Genomic DNA, 13,550 nt, shown 5'->3' with positions numbered 1-13,550 from the left:
TTTACTCTCTACTCTTTATACTGTAATTTTGTCATTAATCAACACTTTCTACTATTGTGTTACTGATTTTATTTTTAGGTTCTTTTACGTCCCTTATTTCACTTAGCTGCTATTATGCCTATCATTAACTATAAATAGGATACTATAACTTAAATATATATTTTTTCTTCCGTGTTAATTAATTTTATTAAATAAAATTGCTTGTTCTGCCTGCAATATACTAACTTAAAAGTTCTATTCACAGTGCGGAGTGATTTGATAAAGCTAAACGAAAAAGAGACAATGGTTTTGCACAAAGATATCTTGACTTTTATATCCATCCCCTCCAGACCTTTTTTATTCTTATATATAATCTAAACTGCTAACTGGAATTACCATTAAATATAAATTGAACTGGAAAATCCGTTTACGTCACAAATCTTCATGATAAATAAATAGAAAAATCAATTCATTTATCATAAGATCAGATTACTGATTTTTTGTATTTTTTTATATCCTTATTGAGGGATAATGATTGGCTATAATCTGATAACGCAAGTTTATCTACTGGATGATCAATTATAATTGAACTGTACTTTGATTAAAAATATGTTTTATTTTTATTGTTATAAATTTTATCATTTTGATTAGCATGTTAAAATAATTGAAATAATGCCGAAATAAACAACGAATAACATAAAAAATTAATTCTATTAGTAGTATCTTTCAATCATTGTTATATTTGTTGCTTCTTGTTAAATTTAGTCAATATTTCAAAAATGATAGTACTATTATCAGAATAATTAATTATGCTTTTTTAGTTTTTATATAAATTTTTTACTTTGCAACTGTTCTTGTTAGATATGTTGATGATCTATATTTCCAAAAAAATTGATTAAAATTGATTAGTTAAATAAATAAATCAAACTAATTTATTAATTAAATATAATATAATATATAGAATAATATATTATATAAAATAATATATTTTCTTTTTTTATAAAACTATGAATTATGCATTTATACATTTTATGTTAGCAGATCAAATTTTATAAAAGCCGATACTTGTCATAGAATTTGTAAGATCTTGATATATTGAGACAAAATATATATGATTAGTAACATTTTTTTAATTAGTTGCATGTCGTTCGATTTACTATCTATATATGTCACGACACAAAAATGTCTCATCTCAACTAAAATCTTTCTTATCATAGACGTATTAAGAATTTTTCAAGATTACGGTGCATTATCAGCGCATTGTTGTTGATATCGTACAGATGCACTTGACGAAACAAGTATAAAATGCACACAAGTTGTTGAACTGATTTCAAATAGCAAAATGTTTCTTAAAGCAGTTGTGTTCTCCGTTCTCTTTGCGATGGCGGTTGCCGGTGAGTTAATTTTTCGATTTATATAACATACATTTGTATAACATATTATGTTTCTTTTAAACGTATACATATATTAAAGTACGTTTAAAAATTGGACAACAAAGTAAAATATAAAAACATTTAAAGACACAAAAAATTTCTTTTATTAAACATCTCAAATTTATTAAATAAATACTGGTTATAATCATATTTTCCTGTCTTAAATACATTTTCTTAAACATTAATAATTCAAATTTTAGAGAGGCCCCGAGTCGGTCTCCGGATGCCGCCAGTGTTTCCGCCTTTTCCTGGAAAGTTTCGACCACATCTGCCTCAAGTGGTCGGAGGTGAAGAAGCTCCGGTAGGAAGTTATCCACACATAGCATCTCTTCAACTGTTCGGCAGTCACTTTTGCGCCGGATCCATCTTGAACGAACGATGGATCGTAACAGCAGGACACTGTGTTCAAGCAGTTCCTTCTGCAGATCTTATTACCGTCAAAGTTGGCAAGCACGATACTAGTATTAGAGAGAGCTCTGAACAAGCGGTTGATGTGAAACAGGGTATCGTACACGAACAGTACCAAGGGTAAGAGTAAAACGTTGAAAAGCGATTAGTATAAACAATTCAATTAGCAGTATTTAAATTATTATCTATTTAATATAATTTTAAATGTCATATTTATGGTTGGCTTATAATTATAGAGTTAATATAGAACATAATAGTCGTTGCATCAATATATATTTTTTAATTTGCAGTGGTGTTGGCCCATATGACATTGCTCTGCTTGAGCTTGCATCTCCAATAAAGTTGAACGACAGAGTACAACCCATCGCATTGCCAGAAGCAGAAAGTGATCCAGCGAATGGTTCAGAGGGATGGCTTTGTGGATGGGGCTCCACCTCGACTACCAATTGGCCAGTATATCCGGATAAACTTCAGCATGTTCAAGTGGAGTATGTCGATCGTCCAACTTGCCACGATGCCGTTGAACGCTTAACAGGATCTTCTCCCGTTCATGAAACCAATGTCTGCACCGGTCCAATGACTGGTGGAATCTCGGCATGTAGTGTAAGTTCTAGACATTCAGTAGCTTTGTTACCATCTACTAATACGGCAATTTAATATATCTAATCCTTAATTCTTTTTCAGGGTGACTCCGGTGGTCCTCTAATCACGCGTGACGGACAAAAAGCAGTGCTCACTGGAATAGTATCTTGGGGTATTGTTCCATGCGGTAGTAAAGGTGCTCCATCTGTTTACACCAGAGTATCGAAATTCAACGATTGGATCGCGCAGAAAACCGGCAATTATTAATAATAGCAATACTGATTATGTATTAATGCTGACAAGTATTATATATTATTCAATATAAATAAAATGCAATATAAATAAAAAAATAATATCTTTTTTATTCTGAACCTATATGATAGTCAAAATAATTTGATTAAATGAAGAAAACATTTATAGCAGAAAGTATTACTATATTCATGCTTTTATTTTCAACAATTATAAGCGTTATTACCTTAAACATATATATCTCACAATTACTGACACTTGATAGTATACAATAATATATTAGCAAATACCACTTTATATATATATATATATATATATATATGTATATATGTATGTATGTATGTATCTATGTATAATGAAACTCTGGTTCTGAAATTGAAAGTAAAAAATAATGTAAAATACATAATTATTATTAAGATAAATTTAATGTTGAAAAAGAAATTAACTAAAGTTGTTTAACATGTTAACATTGATATATACTCCGCTTTGTGTCTCTGATTCGAAAGACATTATACAATAAAAATTTAGACTCAAAGCTCTTTACTGCACTTAATTCCGAATTTTATATCGCATTACTCTAATATCATTCTGTTTCGTGTTTTAATCATATATAAATTTTTAATTTTTTTTTTTTATTCTATCGAGGAATATAATTTTTAAAAAGTTTTATTTTTTTCGTATATAAAGCCAAAATGCTCTTTTACTTTGACAATTAAATTGTGTATAACATTTTGACATTTTATTATAAAGTAACGAATCATAGACTTAATTTTAATGTTACATTTTATATTTTGATCAACACATATTTATATTTGTATTTGGCTTCAATAAATCAATCTTTCAAACTATTTTAGATTAAGTATGAAGCGTTTTTAAAAGTAGCAGTATATATGCAAAATTATTTTAATTAAGAAATGTATTGTTTAACTATGTAATTATATTGGTTTAATTTGTTTGGCAACTGAAGAAAACTTTATAAAATTAAACCGCTTTGCGTTTTTAATTATACTAGATAGTATTTTAACATTACTAAATATTACTTTAATATATTAAATAATATATAGTTGCAATAATCATAATCTTGTTCTTCATATATTTTGGCCTTTTACATTTGTATGTTTAAAATGCACTTTTACATGAAAAATTTATGCATTTTCAAATTTAAGCGTGTAAAAAATATAGAATCATTATCAGAACATAATTTTAATTCTTTTATTCCTTTCGACGTCACTTTTTTCAGTTTCACACAAATTTAATTGATGTTGTCCGATATTTCTTCTTTTTCATTCTTATGATACATCAACATAACACACATTAACACAAATGATTACGAAACCATAAGTATTTACGTTAGAAAGTTGAAACTTGAACTGGAGGGAATAGCTTTCAGCTTAATGCTCTTTTATCTTTATCATTATTGACAAATCCTGGAAATAAAAATTCAACCTCATTACTTTCTGGATACACTGTATATTTCCACGATATTGATTCACGTGTCATTAAAAGATTAAAAATGAGAATATCATTTCTGTTGCTAAAAAAAGAGCATTAGTTTATTTTCATCATTTTAATTTTTTTATTATTAATTATTTATTATAAAGCTTTTCATTATTATATATTAATTTTATTTCCATATACTAAAAAAAGGCTTTATGAATTTAAACGTAGTTTGATTCAATTAAACATCGAATTATGGGCTGCCATTAATATATGTACTGTTAAAAATGTTATGAAATTTAATGCATCTATAACTGAAAGTCATGTGCATGAAATTAGTGCACTTTTGACAACATTAAATTTACATGAAATGTATATACATATGTTTTTAATGTACCCGCTTGAAATTTGCTTCCGTTACATTATATTAAATTCTGCTACCAATTTTTAGCAGCGAGTACTTGATTTATTTAAATTTTATTTATTCAACTATATTTGTTATTGTTTTTATTTTCAATCTTTTTATTTCATTAATACTGTTATTGAATTAACAAAATATTTCTAATTAGACTAATACTGTTGATTTAACAGCATTTTTTTTTTTTGTGTACAGCATACTTATCGTCATTTTACTCAACTGTTGTTATAATAACTAGTAAAAGATGTTATTTTATATTTTTTCCCCGATTAATTAAACAAAAATTCAAAATAATATCTTTAGCTTTTAATATCTGCAGTGAAATCAATTAGTTTTGTTCACAGCGCGGAGTGATTCATGGAAAACAAACGGTTGAGAAAAATAAACAAGTACATTTTACAAAGATATCTTGGCTTTTACGCCCATCATTTCATATCTTATTCTTAATCTAAACAGTTTATTGGAATTACAAGTTATTGGAATTTGAATCTGGGAAATCCGTTTTTATCACAAAGACAATTTTGATAAATGTATCAAACATTTAAGTGGCTCCATCAAATCTGATTACTAAATTTACGCTTTTTTTAATAAAAGATAATTATTGATTATACACTGATGACGTTAATACAGATTTTCCTATTAGATACTTTGTTATTGACTATATGTATATATTGATTATAATTGTAGTTTACTTGACTGGAAATGAAAAAATGCTTTATCGTTATTTAAATAAATTTTATGTTTGATTAGCATGTTAAGATTGTAATAAAACATTATCGAAATAAATAACAAATAAGACAAAAGATTAATTTGATTAATAATATCTCTTATTATCATTATATTATACTATACTATATTACATTACATTATGTTACGTTATGTTACGTTACGTTGCATTGCATTGCATTACACTACATTACATTATATTACATTATATTACATTATATTACATTATATTATCATACATTATTATATTTATTGTCTTTTATTAAATTAGTCGATTTGTCCAAATTATATAACCGTTATTGAAATAATAAAAATTTTCTTTATTAATTTTTAGATGCATTTTTAACATTACTCTTTTAGCAATTAATTTGATTCACATACAGGAGCTTGTTTTGAAAAAAAAAGATTAAATTGAGTAAATAAATATATTTAAATATAACAAGTAAATAATATATTCTCTCCCTCTCTCTCTCTCTCTCTCTCTCTCTCTCTCTCTTCTTTCTTTCTCTATGAAACTTGTGTATTTATATCAGCAAATCTAATTTTATAGAAATTATTTATTATTGCAGAATTTATACAGATTTTATATTGTATATTAATATTGATGTGTGCACTGTGTAGGACTAGTAACATTATTTAAATTATATGACATGTTGATTTAATATTAATATAATATATTAAGTCACAAAATAATCTGACGTAATATATTTCTTATCGTAAAAGTAAATCCCTGAAGATTTAAATAAATTATCAGAGCATTATCATTGATAATAATAAATTATTATCATTGATGTTATACTGATATACGCAACAAAATGAGTATAAAATGCCAATTTGTTGGAAACTGTCAAACATCGAAATGGTTCCCAAAGCAATTGTGTTGTTTGCTCTCCTAGCGGTGGCGATCGCCGGTAAGTAAATTCTCTCAGTTTATACAACATAAAATTTATATTAAGTTACATTTAAAAATAAATACTAAGGTAGAACAATTTTTTTTATTAAACAAGTAAAATGAAAAACTTCTCTTATTGAACGATCTTAAATTTATTAAATAAATGATATTTGAATTATTGTGTCTTTTGTGGATCATGATGAGCAAATATTAAAATTTAGTTTTTATTAAGTATCTTTTAAATTTTTCTGAGAACCCTTCAGAAAGTCGAAAGATTCCAGATTCGATCTCTAGTGTAAAATATTTCTTTATTTTTTAACAAACTATGAGTTGAGAGAAAGGGATTTCTTATTGACATTATTGTAATATTAAATGCTCGTTAACATTATTATCATTAAATTGATTGTCGATTTAAGATTGCTATATTACTATTCTTATTAGAACTGTATTTTAAGACTGAAAAATTTATTGTGAAGCGCAGTTTAGTAAATTTATATAAATATATATAAAATCACACAAGAAATCAGCACAAAATTCAACAGTAATCGACAAGACTCTTCTTTAATTAGTCGTATCATCTAGAGCTATTTTTCATGCTATGATCAACTTGTTCTGTCATAAAGATATATACTTTCATAAACATTATTAATTCAAATTTTAGAGAGGCCCAAAGTCGGTCTCCGGCTACCATCATTCTTTACGCCTGGTCGATCAATTTCACCTCAAATATTCGGAGGTGAACCTGCACCAGAAGGAGCCTATCCGTTCATAGTTTCTCTTCAAGTTTACGGCCAACATTTCTGCGCTGGATCAATTTTAAACAAATACTGGATCCTAACAGCAGGGCACTGTGTTCAGGCAGTTCCTTCTGCGGACATGATTACTGTTAAGGCTGGAAAACACAACATATTCTCTAGTGAGGCTTCTGAACAGTCGATCGAAGCGTCACAAGGCATCGTACATGAAAACTTTGGAGGGTAAGCGAAAAGCTATATGTATTCATTTTTAACAATTCTTATATACAAGAAGAAAGGACAAATTCTATTTTTATCAGCATTAATAAATGCAATGTTTCCCAGAAATAAGAGAGTATTGCTTTAGGAATTTTAGGTCAATATTAGCGATTTTCCTCTAAACAATATTCATAATAATTGTATTTATAATATAAAGTTGTTATTGTATAAAAAAGCAATCTAGAACATAACTTTTGCATCAGTAATTAGTAATTTTGTTTTTGGAATAAATAATTGAAACTATTAATAATGCAGTATTAATATTGGCATCTCAATTATCACTTGACACTTATATGATTAAAAAGACTATATGTCAAAAATAAGCAATGCATAAAATAAATCTTGAGATTTACCATATCACACATTTAATTCTTTCTATTAATATGTATTTCTATAAATATTTCTATTGAATCTGTAGATTATTGTTATTCTTTTACTATATATAATATTACAATTTTTTTAACATTTGATTAATAACAATTACTTTCTTTTTAAGTTTGTAATTAATAAATATTTACAATTTTTATATTTACATTATAATATATATTTTCTATTTTTCCAGTAACGTTGGCCCATATGACATTGCCTTGCTTAAGCTTCAGTCTGCATTGGAGTTCACGGACAGAATACAACCCATCGAATTGGCACCAGCAGAAAGTGAGCCAACTGGAGAAGCATGGCTTTGTGGATGGGGCTCCACTGAGAATGCTGATACGCCAAAAGTACTTCAGCATGTTAAAATGGAATACGTCGATCGTCAAACTTGCCACGATGCCATCGAACGCTTGACAGGAGATTCTCCTGTTCACGAAACCAATGTATGCACTGGGCCAATGTACGATGGAATTTCCGCATGCAGCGTAAGTTTTATCGTCAGTAAATAAGTAGTTTATCGTTTATATTAATACGGTAATTTAATATATCGATTCAATTTCAGGGTGATTCCGGTGGTCCTCTATTCTCACGAAATGGAAATACAGCGATACAAACTGGAATAGTATCTTGGGGTATTTTCCCATGTGCTACTGACGGTGCGCCATCCGTGTTCACTAAGGTATCCAAATTCAACGACTGGATTAAGCAGCAATTTAATACTTATAGTTAACGATGATAATCTTAACAATTCAATGCATACCGAATCAGTGTATACTAATGACAAGTTGTTTCATATAATTCAAAATAAATATACAGTCTAAATAAATAAAAAATTATTTTTATTTTAAACTTATTTGACACTAAAAACTATGCAATAATTTGATTGGATGAAAAAAAACATTCAATATATAAAATGGATTGCTATATTTGTCTCTTTATTTTATTCAACAGTCACAAATGTTATTACCTTAAATATATACAGTCTGTTCTACGAGAAAGTGTATGGCTTTTATTACCCCTAAAATGATCATAGCGCCATTTCCTTCATAACACTGAAGAACTGGAAGCATGCTTTTTAGCACATTATATGCTTTGTTGTCATTTTGAGTATTACCTTTGTTAGAATAAAAATTTTGAAAATAACGTTATTTACATAAAGAAACTTTCCTCTACTAAGAGAAAAGTTTGTTTTTATTCTTGAACAGCTGTCAATCAAAATCAAGAAACTATGATACTCTTTATCTCGTAAATAAACTTAAAAAGAAATTGAAAGTACCAAAAGAGTGCTAAGCATTAAATTGACAATGAGAGCAACTAAATTCATTACTGGATAATTGTGCAATACCATTATGAGTTTACTTTGATGCGTTGCAGTCCTTTTTTTTTTATTGCGTATTCTCAATATGTTGCCGTTCTTTCTTGTAGAACAGACTGCATCTGTCTCACAATCAGTTACAGTCGCTAATATAAAATACATGTTTAAAAAAATTATATGTTAAATATATATAAAGTATAAACCGCTATGGAAATCCATTGTTAACAATAACATAAAACATATAATTTTCACAAAGTCAAATTTTGTAACATTGTACTGAAATTTACTGAAATTACCAAATTATCTGCGATGATATATTATATCATTATAGTAGTATATTTAATATTTAATAACGCTCAAAATCAACAAATATATATTTTTAGTTTATAACAAATTAATTAAAAAATGCAATAGATAAAAAAACTGTTGCACTATGTACTAAGTTCTTTGTAAATGTCATGCTATTAAAATTTGCGATTATACATATAAAATATCACAAAAAAACATCAATTAAGCATAACATACATAAAAATTAAGAATTTCTTCTAATTTTTACATATTAAATATAGTAACAAATTAACTGGCTAAAAATTCACTATCTTAGTCAAAATTCTCCAATTGATTATACATACAATTATAAAGGTAATTCAATTAAGATTTTATGATGGCATCCGCAACCACCTGCACCGCGGCAAGCGCTTCTTTCGCAGTCGGAATAATGTAACGAGACGGAAGTATGAAGCCATATTTACCAGAGTCTCGCAATTCAATGGTATATGAATATTTGATCTTAGACATTGCTTTTGCAAAGTCTTCAGAACCACCAGCGGCAGGGTACAACGTTATTGCACTGTTCCCCACGGTGTACACAGTATTACCATCTGTAGCTTCTTTCATAGCTTTAGCTGCGTTACGTCCTACTGTATCAAGATCGATGTAATCAGGCGGTAAACGCTGGTCATATCCCCAGGGGTATAGAATATATTGACCGTACGAATGAAAAGTTAAAAATGCCTGGAAGAGAAAAATAATGGACTATTATAATGTAAAATGCCAAAATTATATTAAATTTTAAAACCTGAGGTTTTTTTTTAAATAACGTAGATAGTGGGATGTAATCAAATTAAATGAAAAGTCAAGCAAATTTTTATCCAAATGACTAACCTTGAAATTTGCTAAGCTGGCATCGAAGAAGTTTCGAATAGCATCGCTTTCTGGCTCGGAGAATGCTTTATTGCCTGCGTAAATCTCAGAACACATATTTCTGCTGGTCCCCTTTCCACCCCAACGATAACCAAAGTTTCTATTTAAATCTACACCCATGCAATTGTAGCCTTTCCTTTTGTTCTTTCTCCACAAACGATCGGAAAGGAAGGTATGCTCGTATCCATCCGGATTGACAACTGGTAGAATGTAATAATCAATTTGTAGATTATCACTGTTTTCAACCAGATAATCGATAATGTAAGTCACAGACGCCGGTGAAATCCATTCCCTGGCATGAATGCCGCCATCGATCCATATTGCAGGTGCATTCGTTCTACCATTGCTAATTCTTAGAACCTTAACATTTATAAGAAGATCTTAAACACTTGAAATTTTTATCAGTATCAAACAGTAGATTAGGTGTGGAATGATACCTTGAGAGGTCGACCTTCGACGGATTGACCGATAGTCTGAACCGAACAAACTTCGGGATAAGTGTCCGCGAGATAATCCAAGTAGCCAAGAATGTCATCCAGGCGATGATAACTGCTCCATTCCATTCGATGACCTGACGAATATACCTTCAAGATTATTCACAGATTACACGTTCCATGTCCTCGTGCACCTATACAACCACTTCGTAGATTCAGCTTGATACAATACAAATCGAGATTTCTTTTCTTTAATTATTATCTTGTAAAAAAATAATATTATATTTCTTACATTATGTATATCTGATATATCATTCTGAATCGACGAAGCGGATTATGCAGGTTTGAGGAAGCTCACCCCTAAAATGCCAAGAACTACCCCCACCATGTACACTAGCAGGATAACGAAGAGGACGAGGACGTGAGTACCTACGTCTGATTGTCTGCCACCAAGCGTAACGAGCTAAAAAATTACTGAAAACTCGGTGACGGAAGCGGTGCGCCCATTATACAATAATTCCCAAACGCTTATATTTATTCCAACAGCTTAACTTGCGCTCCAACGATTTTTCGACTTTTTAAAAGTATTATTTTGTAAACGTAGTAATTTCTCGCGCAAATCGAAAACCAAAACTTGTCGAGTCCGCCCCGGATAACGGCATCGAGATCGGAACGACCGACTATGCAAACGACCACAGAAAACGTCGTCGAAACGCCGCGGAACGCCTACGTGCGAAGACTACACGTGTATTTTATACACGCCTTACAAGTAAAGTATAACTGTTAATGTTAATCAGCATTGAAGCGGAACCGGGTTACCAAGTGGAATTCACTCGAGGCCGATAACCTCGATTCGTTTACAACTGTTTCTCCTTATAAAAATGAATAGAATTGAATGATATAATTTGTACTAATTAATTGAGGCATTAACGTTTCTTTTTAGAATATATCATATACCTGAAGATATGTTTTTTACAACACTTACACACACACACACACACACACACACACACACACACACACACACACACACACATTCTATGAAACACTTTAATTTTTCATTAAAAATGTATAAATAATATATTTATGATATAATAAGTGATGATATATTATTATATTATATTATATATACGTATGCGTAACATATATATTTATTATATATATACATAAATGTAAATATATATATATATATATTAGTTGAATTATTACAAATATTATAATAATTTAGGGTAATTTAATTACAAAAAATAAGCTAGAAAATATTTAATTAGAACAATGAAATGTTGTTAACAGTATTAATTTTTTAGAAATTTATTTTAATTATTTAATTTAGAGTTTTAAACAAAATAATAAATTAAATTTAAATTATTTAAATTAATTTGTCTAATCCAAAATTAACAAATCCTGATTTATAACAAATCACTTTCGCAAATGTATTTTTGAATAAGAATAATCAATTCACTTTTATTAGCTTTCTTCAATACGTGACCGACTAAAGTAACGACCAAACAATGCTTCTTTCGTGACTTCCATGAATGTCGGTGAAAGAAGTCTAATCATAAGATGGTTGCTTTTTTTATTATTAATGAGATTGTCAAAAAGTAAAGAAAAATGATAAAGCGCGATGCTAAAGCATAAACGGTAAGCAGCGATGAATTAATCCGAAATGTATACATTCTTAATGATAATTATTAAAAGCATTCAGCGATGCACGAATATATCAATAAATGTTACTTTACGCAAATTATATAATGTTATTATTACTATTTAATTTTAAAGAAATCTTTACCTACTCTGAAATTATTGCTGAATGATTTCATAATATATCAATTTAAAATTATAATAAAGTTTAGTTAATATGTTTGTAATGAAAAAGTCTCAAACCTTTGCGCCCTTCAAGTTCAGCTTGCATCTCCATGGTGAGAGGAACATTCTCTTCTGCGATCGCTTTTTCCACATTGTCGATCAGAACGTCATAATTTATTTTTGAATATGCCAATGTCGATTTAACGTTATCAAGCATATGACTCCGTACGAAAATATCCGCGATCGACGGTTGATTCGACCATATCGAATATGCTACATGACAAAAAAATTCCGTTTAGCTATTTGTTCTTCTACAATCCTTAATAATATATAGCTATTTCGAATCTGAGGTAAAATTATATTTAAATATAAATTTTATTTATTACGTACAACCGTGCTCATGGTATTGCTCCACTAAATCGTTCACCGAATCGTTATGCTTGTAGATCCTCAATACTTGATCTCCATCGTAATTGACTCGTTTCGCATAATTCCTTTCATATGTTTCATTGTGTTCAAAATTTTGATTATAAGCCACGAATTCTTCAAACTCAGAATTTGTTGAAACGGAATTTACATCAACAACGAAGACAACGATTGCTATCGTCGTCCACATCACCCATTTCATATGCCCTTTTCGTACTTCTTCTCTGTTACTCATTTTCACCGAAACTGTTCTTAAAAGCAGAGTATACACAGCTTTTATAACATCGCGGCGTAATCGGTGATCGGGAGTAACGGAACCAATCGAGAATCCGAAGCAGGTTCAACCAGACGGGGGGAGAGATACGGTACATATTACCTGCAGGTCCGTTGATTTAAAGAAGGCTCAGTAAACATAATTCTGTTACACTTTTTTTTTCTTGGAATTAATACAGATCACGTCACTGTATTGTATGTAACGAACTGTATCAATAAAACGATATAGAAAGATCAAATAGACGTCGTAAACTTTTCAATGGTCACAGACAAATACTATAAAATATATAAATGACACGTAAAATATAATTTCAATTTAAATATTTTCTATTGAAAAAAATTTATACAAATGTAACACTTATACATTTATATATACATAGAAAGAGATATAAATATTTTATTTTACGAAATAAATTTTTCTTATTGATTTTATATATTTGCCGTAAATTAGTTATCGTTCACTACAACAAAGAGAGAGGAAAAATGACAATGGAAAAAAATTGTTACCAGTTCTCAAACCTGCTATCGTCGATCCTGATCCGAAGATTGCCGGATCCGTTAAAATCGTAGGAAATTTCCCT

General features: G+C 29.2%; 2 protein-coding genes across 2 annotated transcripts; one reads left to right on the top strand and one right to left on the bottom strand.

The window, feature by feature from the left end:
* The first annotated feature begins 1,252 nt into the window (after positions 1-1,252).
* Positions 1,253-8,503, top strand: LOC105194706 (transmembrane protease serine 9). Its single transcript, XM_039455176.1, has 8 exons — positions 1,253-1,373; positions 1,613-1,940; positions 2,111-2,423; positions 2,505-2,666; positions 6,035-6,143; positions 6,786-7,101; positions 7,700-7,997; positions 8,075-8,503. The coding sequence occupies exons 1-8, from the start codon at positions 1,322-1,324 to the stop codon at positions 8,240-8,242; spliced, it is 1,746 nt and encodes a 581-aa protein (XP_039311110.1). The 5' UTR covers positions 1,253-1,321; the 3' UTR covers positions 8,243-8,503.
* On the bottom strand, positions 8,420-12,957 carry LOC105194705 (carboxypeptidase B). Its single transcript, XM_011159765.3, has 5 exons — positions 12,661-12,957; positions 12,349-12,543; positions 10,468-10,601; positions 9,992-10,390; positions 8,420-9,841 (listed from the first exon to the last, which is right to left on the bottom strand). The coding sequence occupies exons 1-5, from the start codon at positions 12,929-12,931 to the stop codon at positions 9,479-9,481; spliced, it is 1,362 nt and encodes a 453-aa protein (XP_011158067.1). The 5' UTR covers positions 12,932-12,957; the 3' UTR covers positions 8,420-9,478.
* Positions 12,958-13,550: the final 593 nt, after the last annotated feature.

This window comes from Solenopsis invicta, chromosome 11 (assembly GCF_016802725.1).
Source record: "Solenopsis invicta isolate M01_SB chromosome 11, UNIL_Sinv_3.0, whole genome shotgun sequence".
Taxonomy (NCBI): Eukaryota; Metazoa; Arthropoda; class Insecta; order Hymenoptera; family Formicidae; genus Solenopsis; species Solenopsis invicta.
Note: the sequence above shows the minus strand (reverse complement) of the source record. Positions and strands in the feature narration are given on the sequence as shown.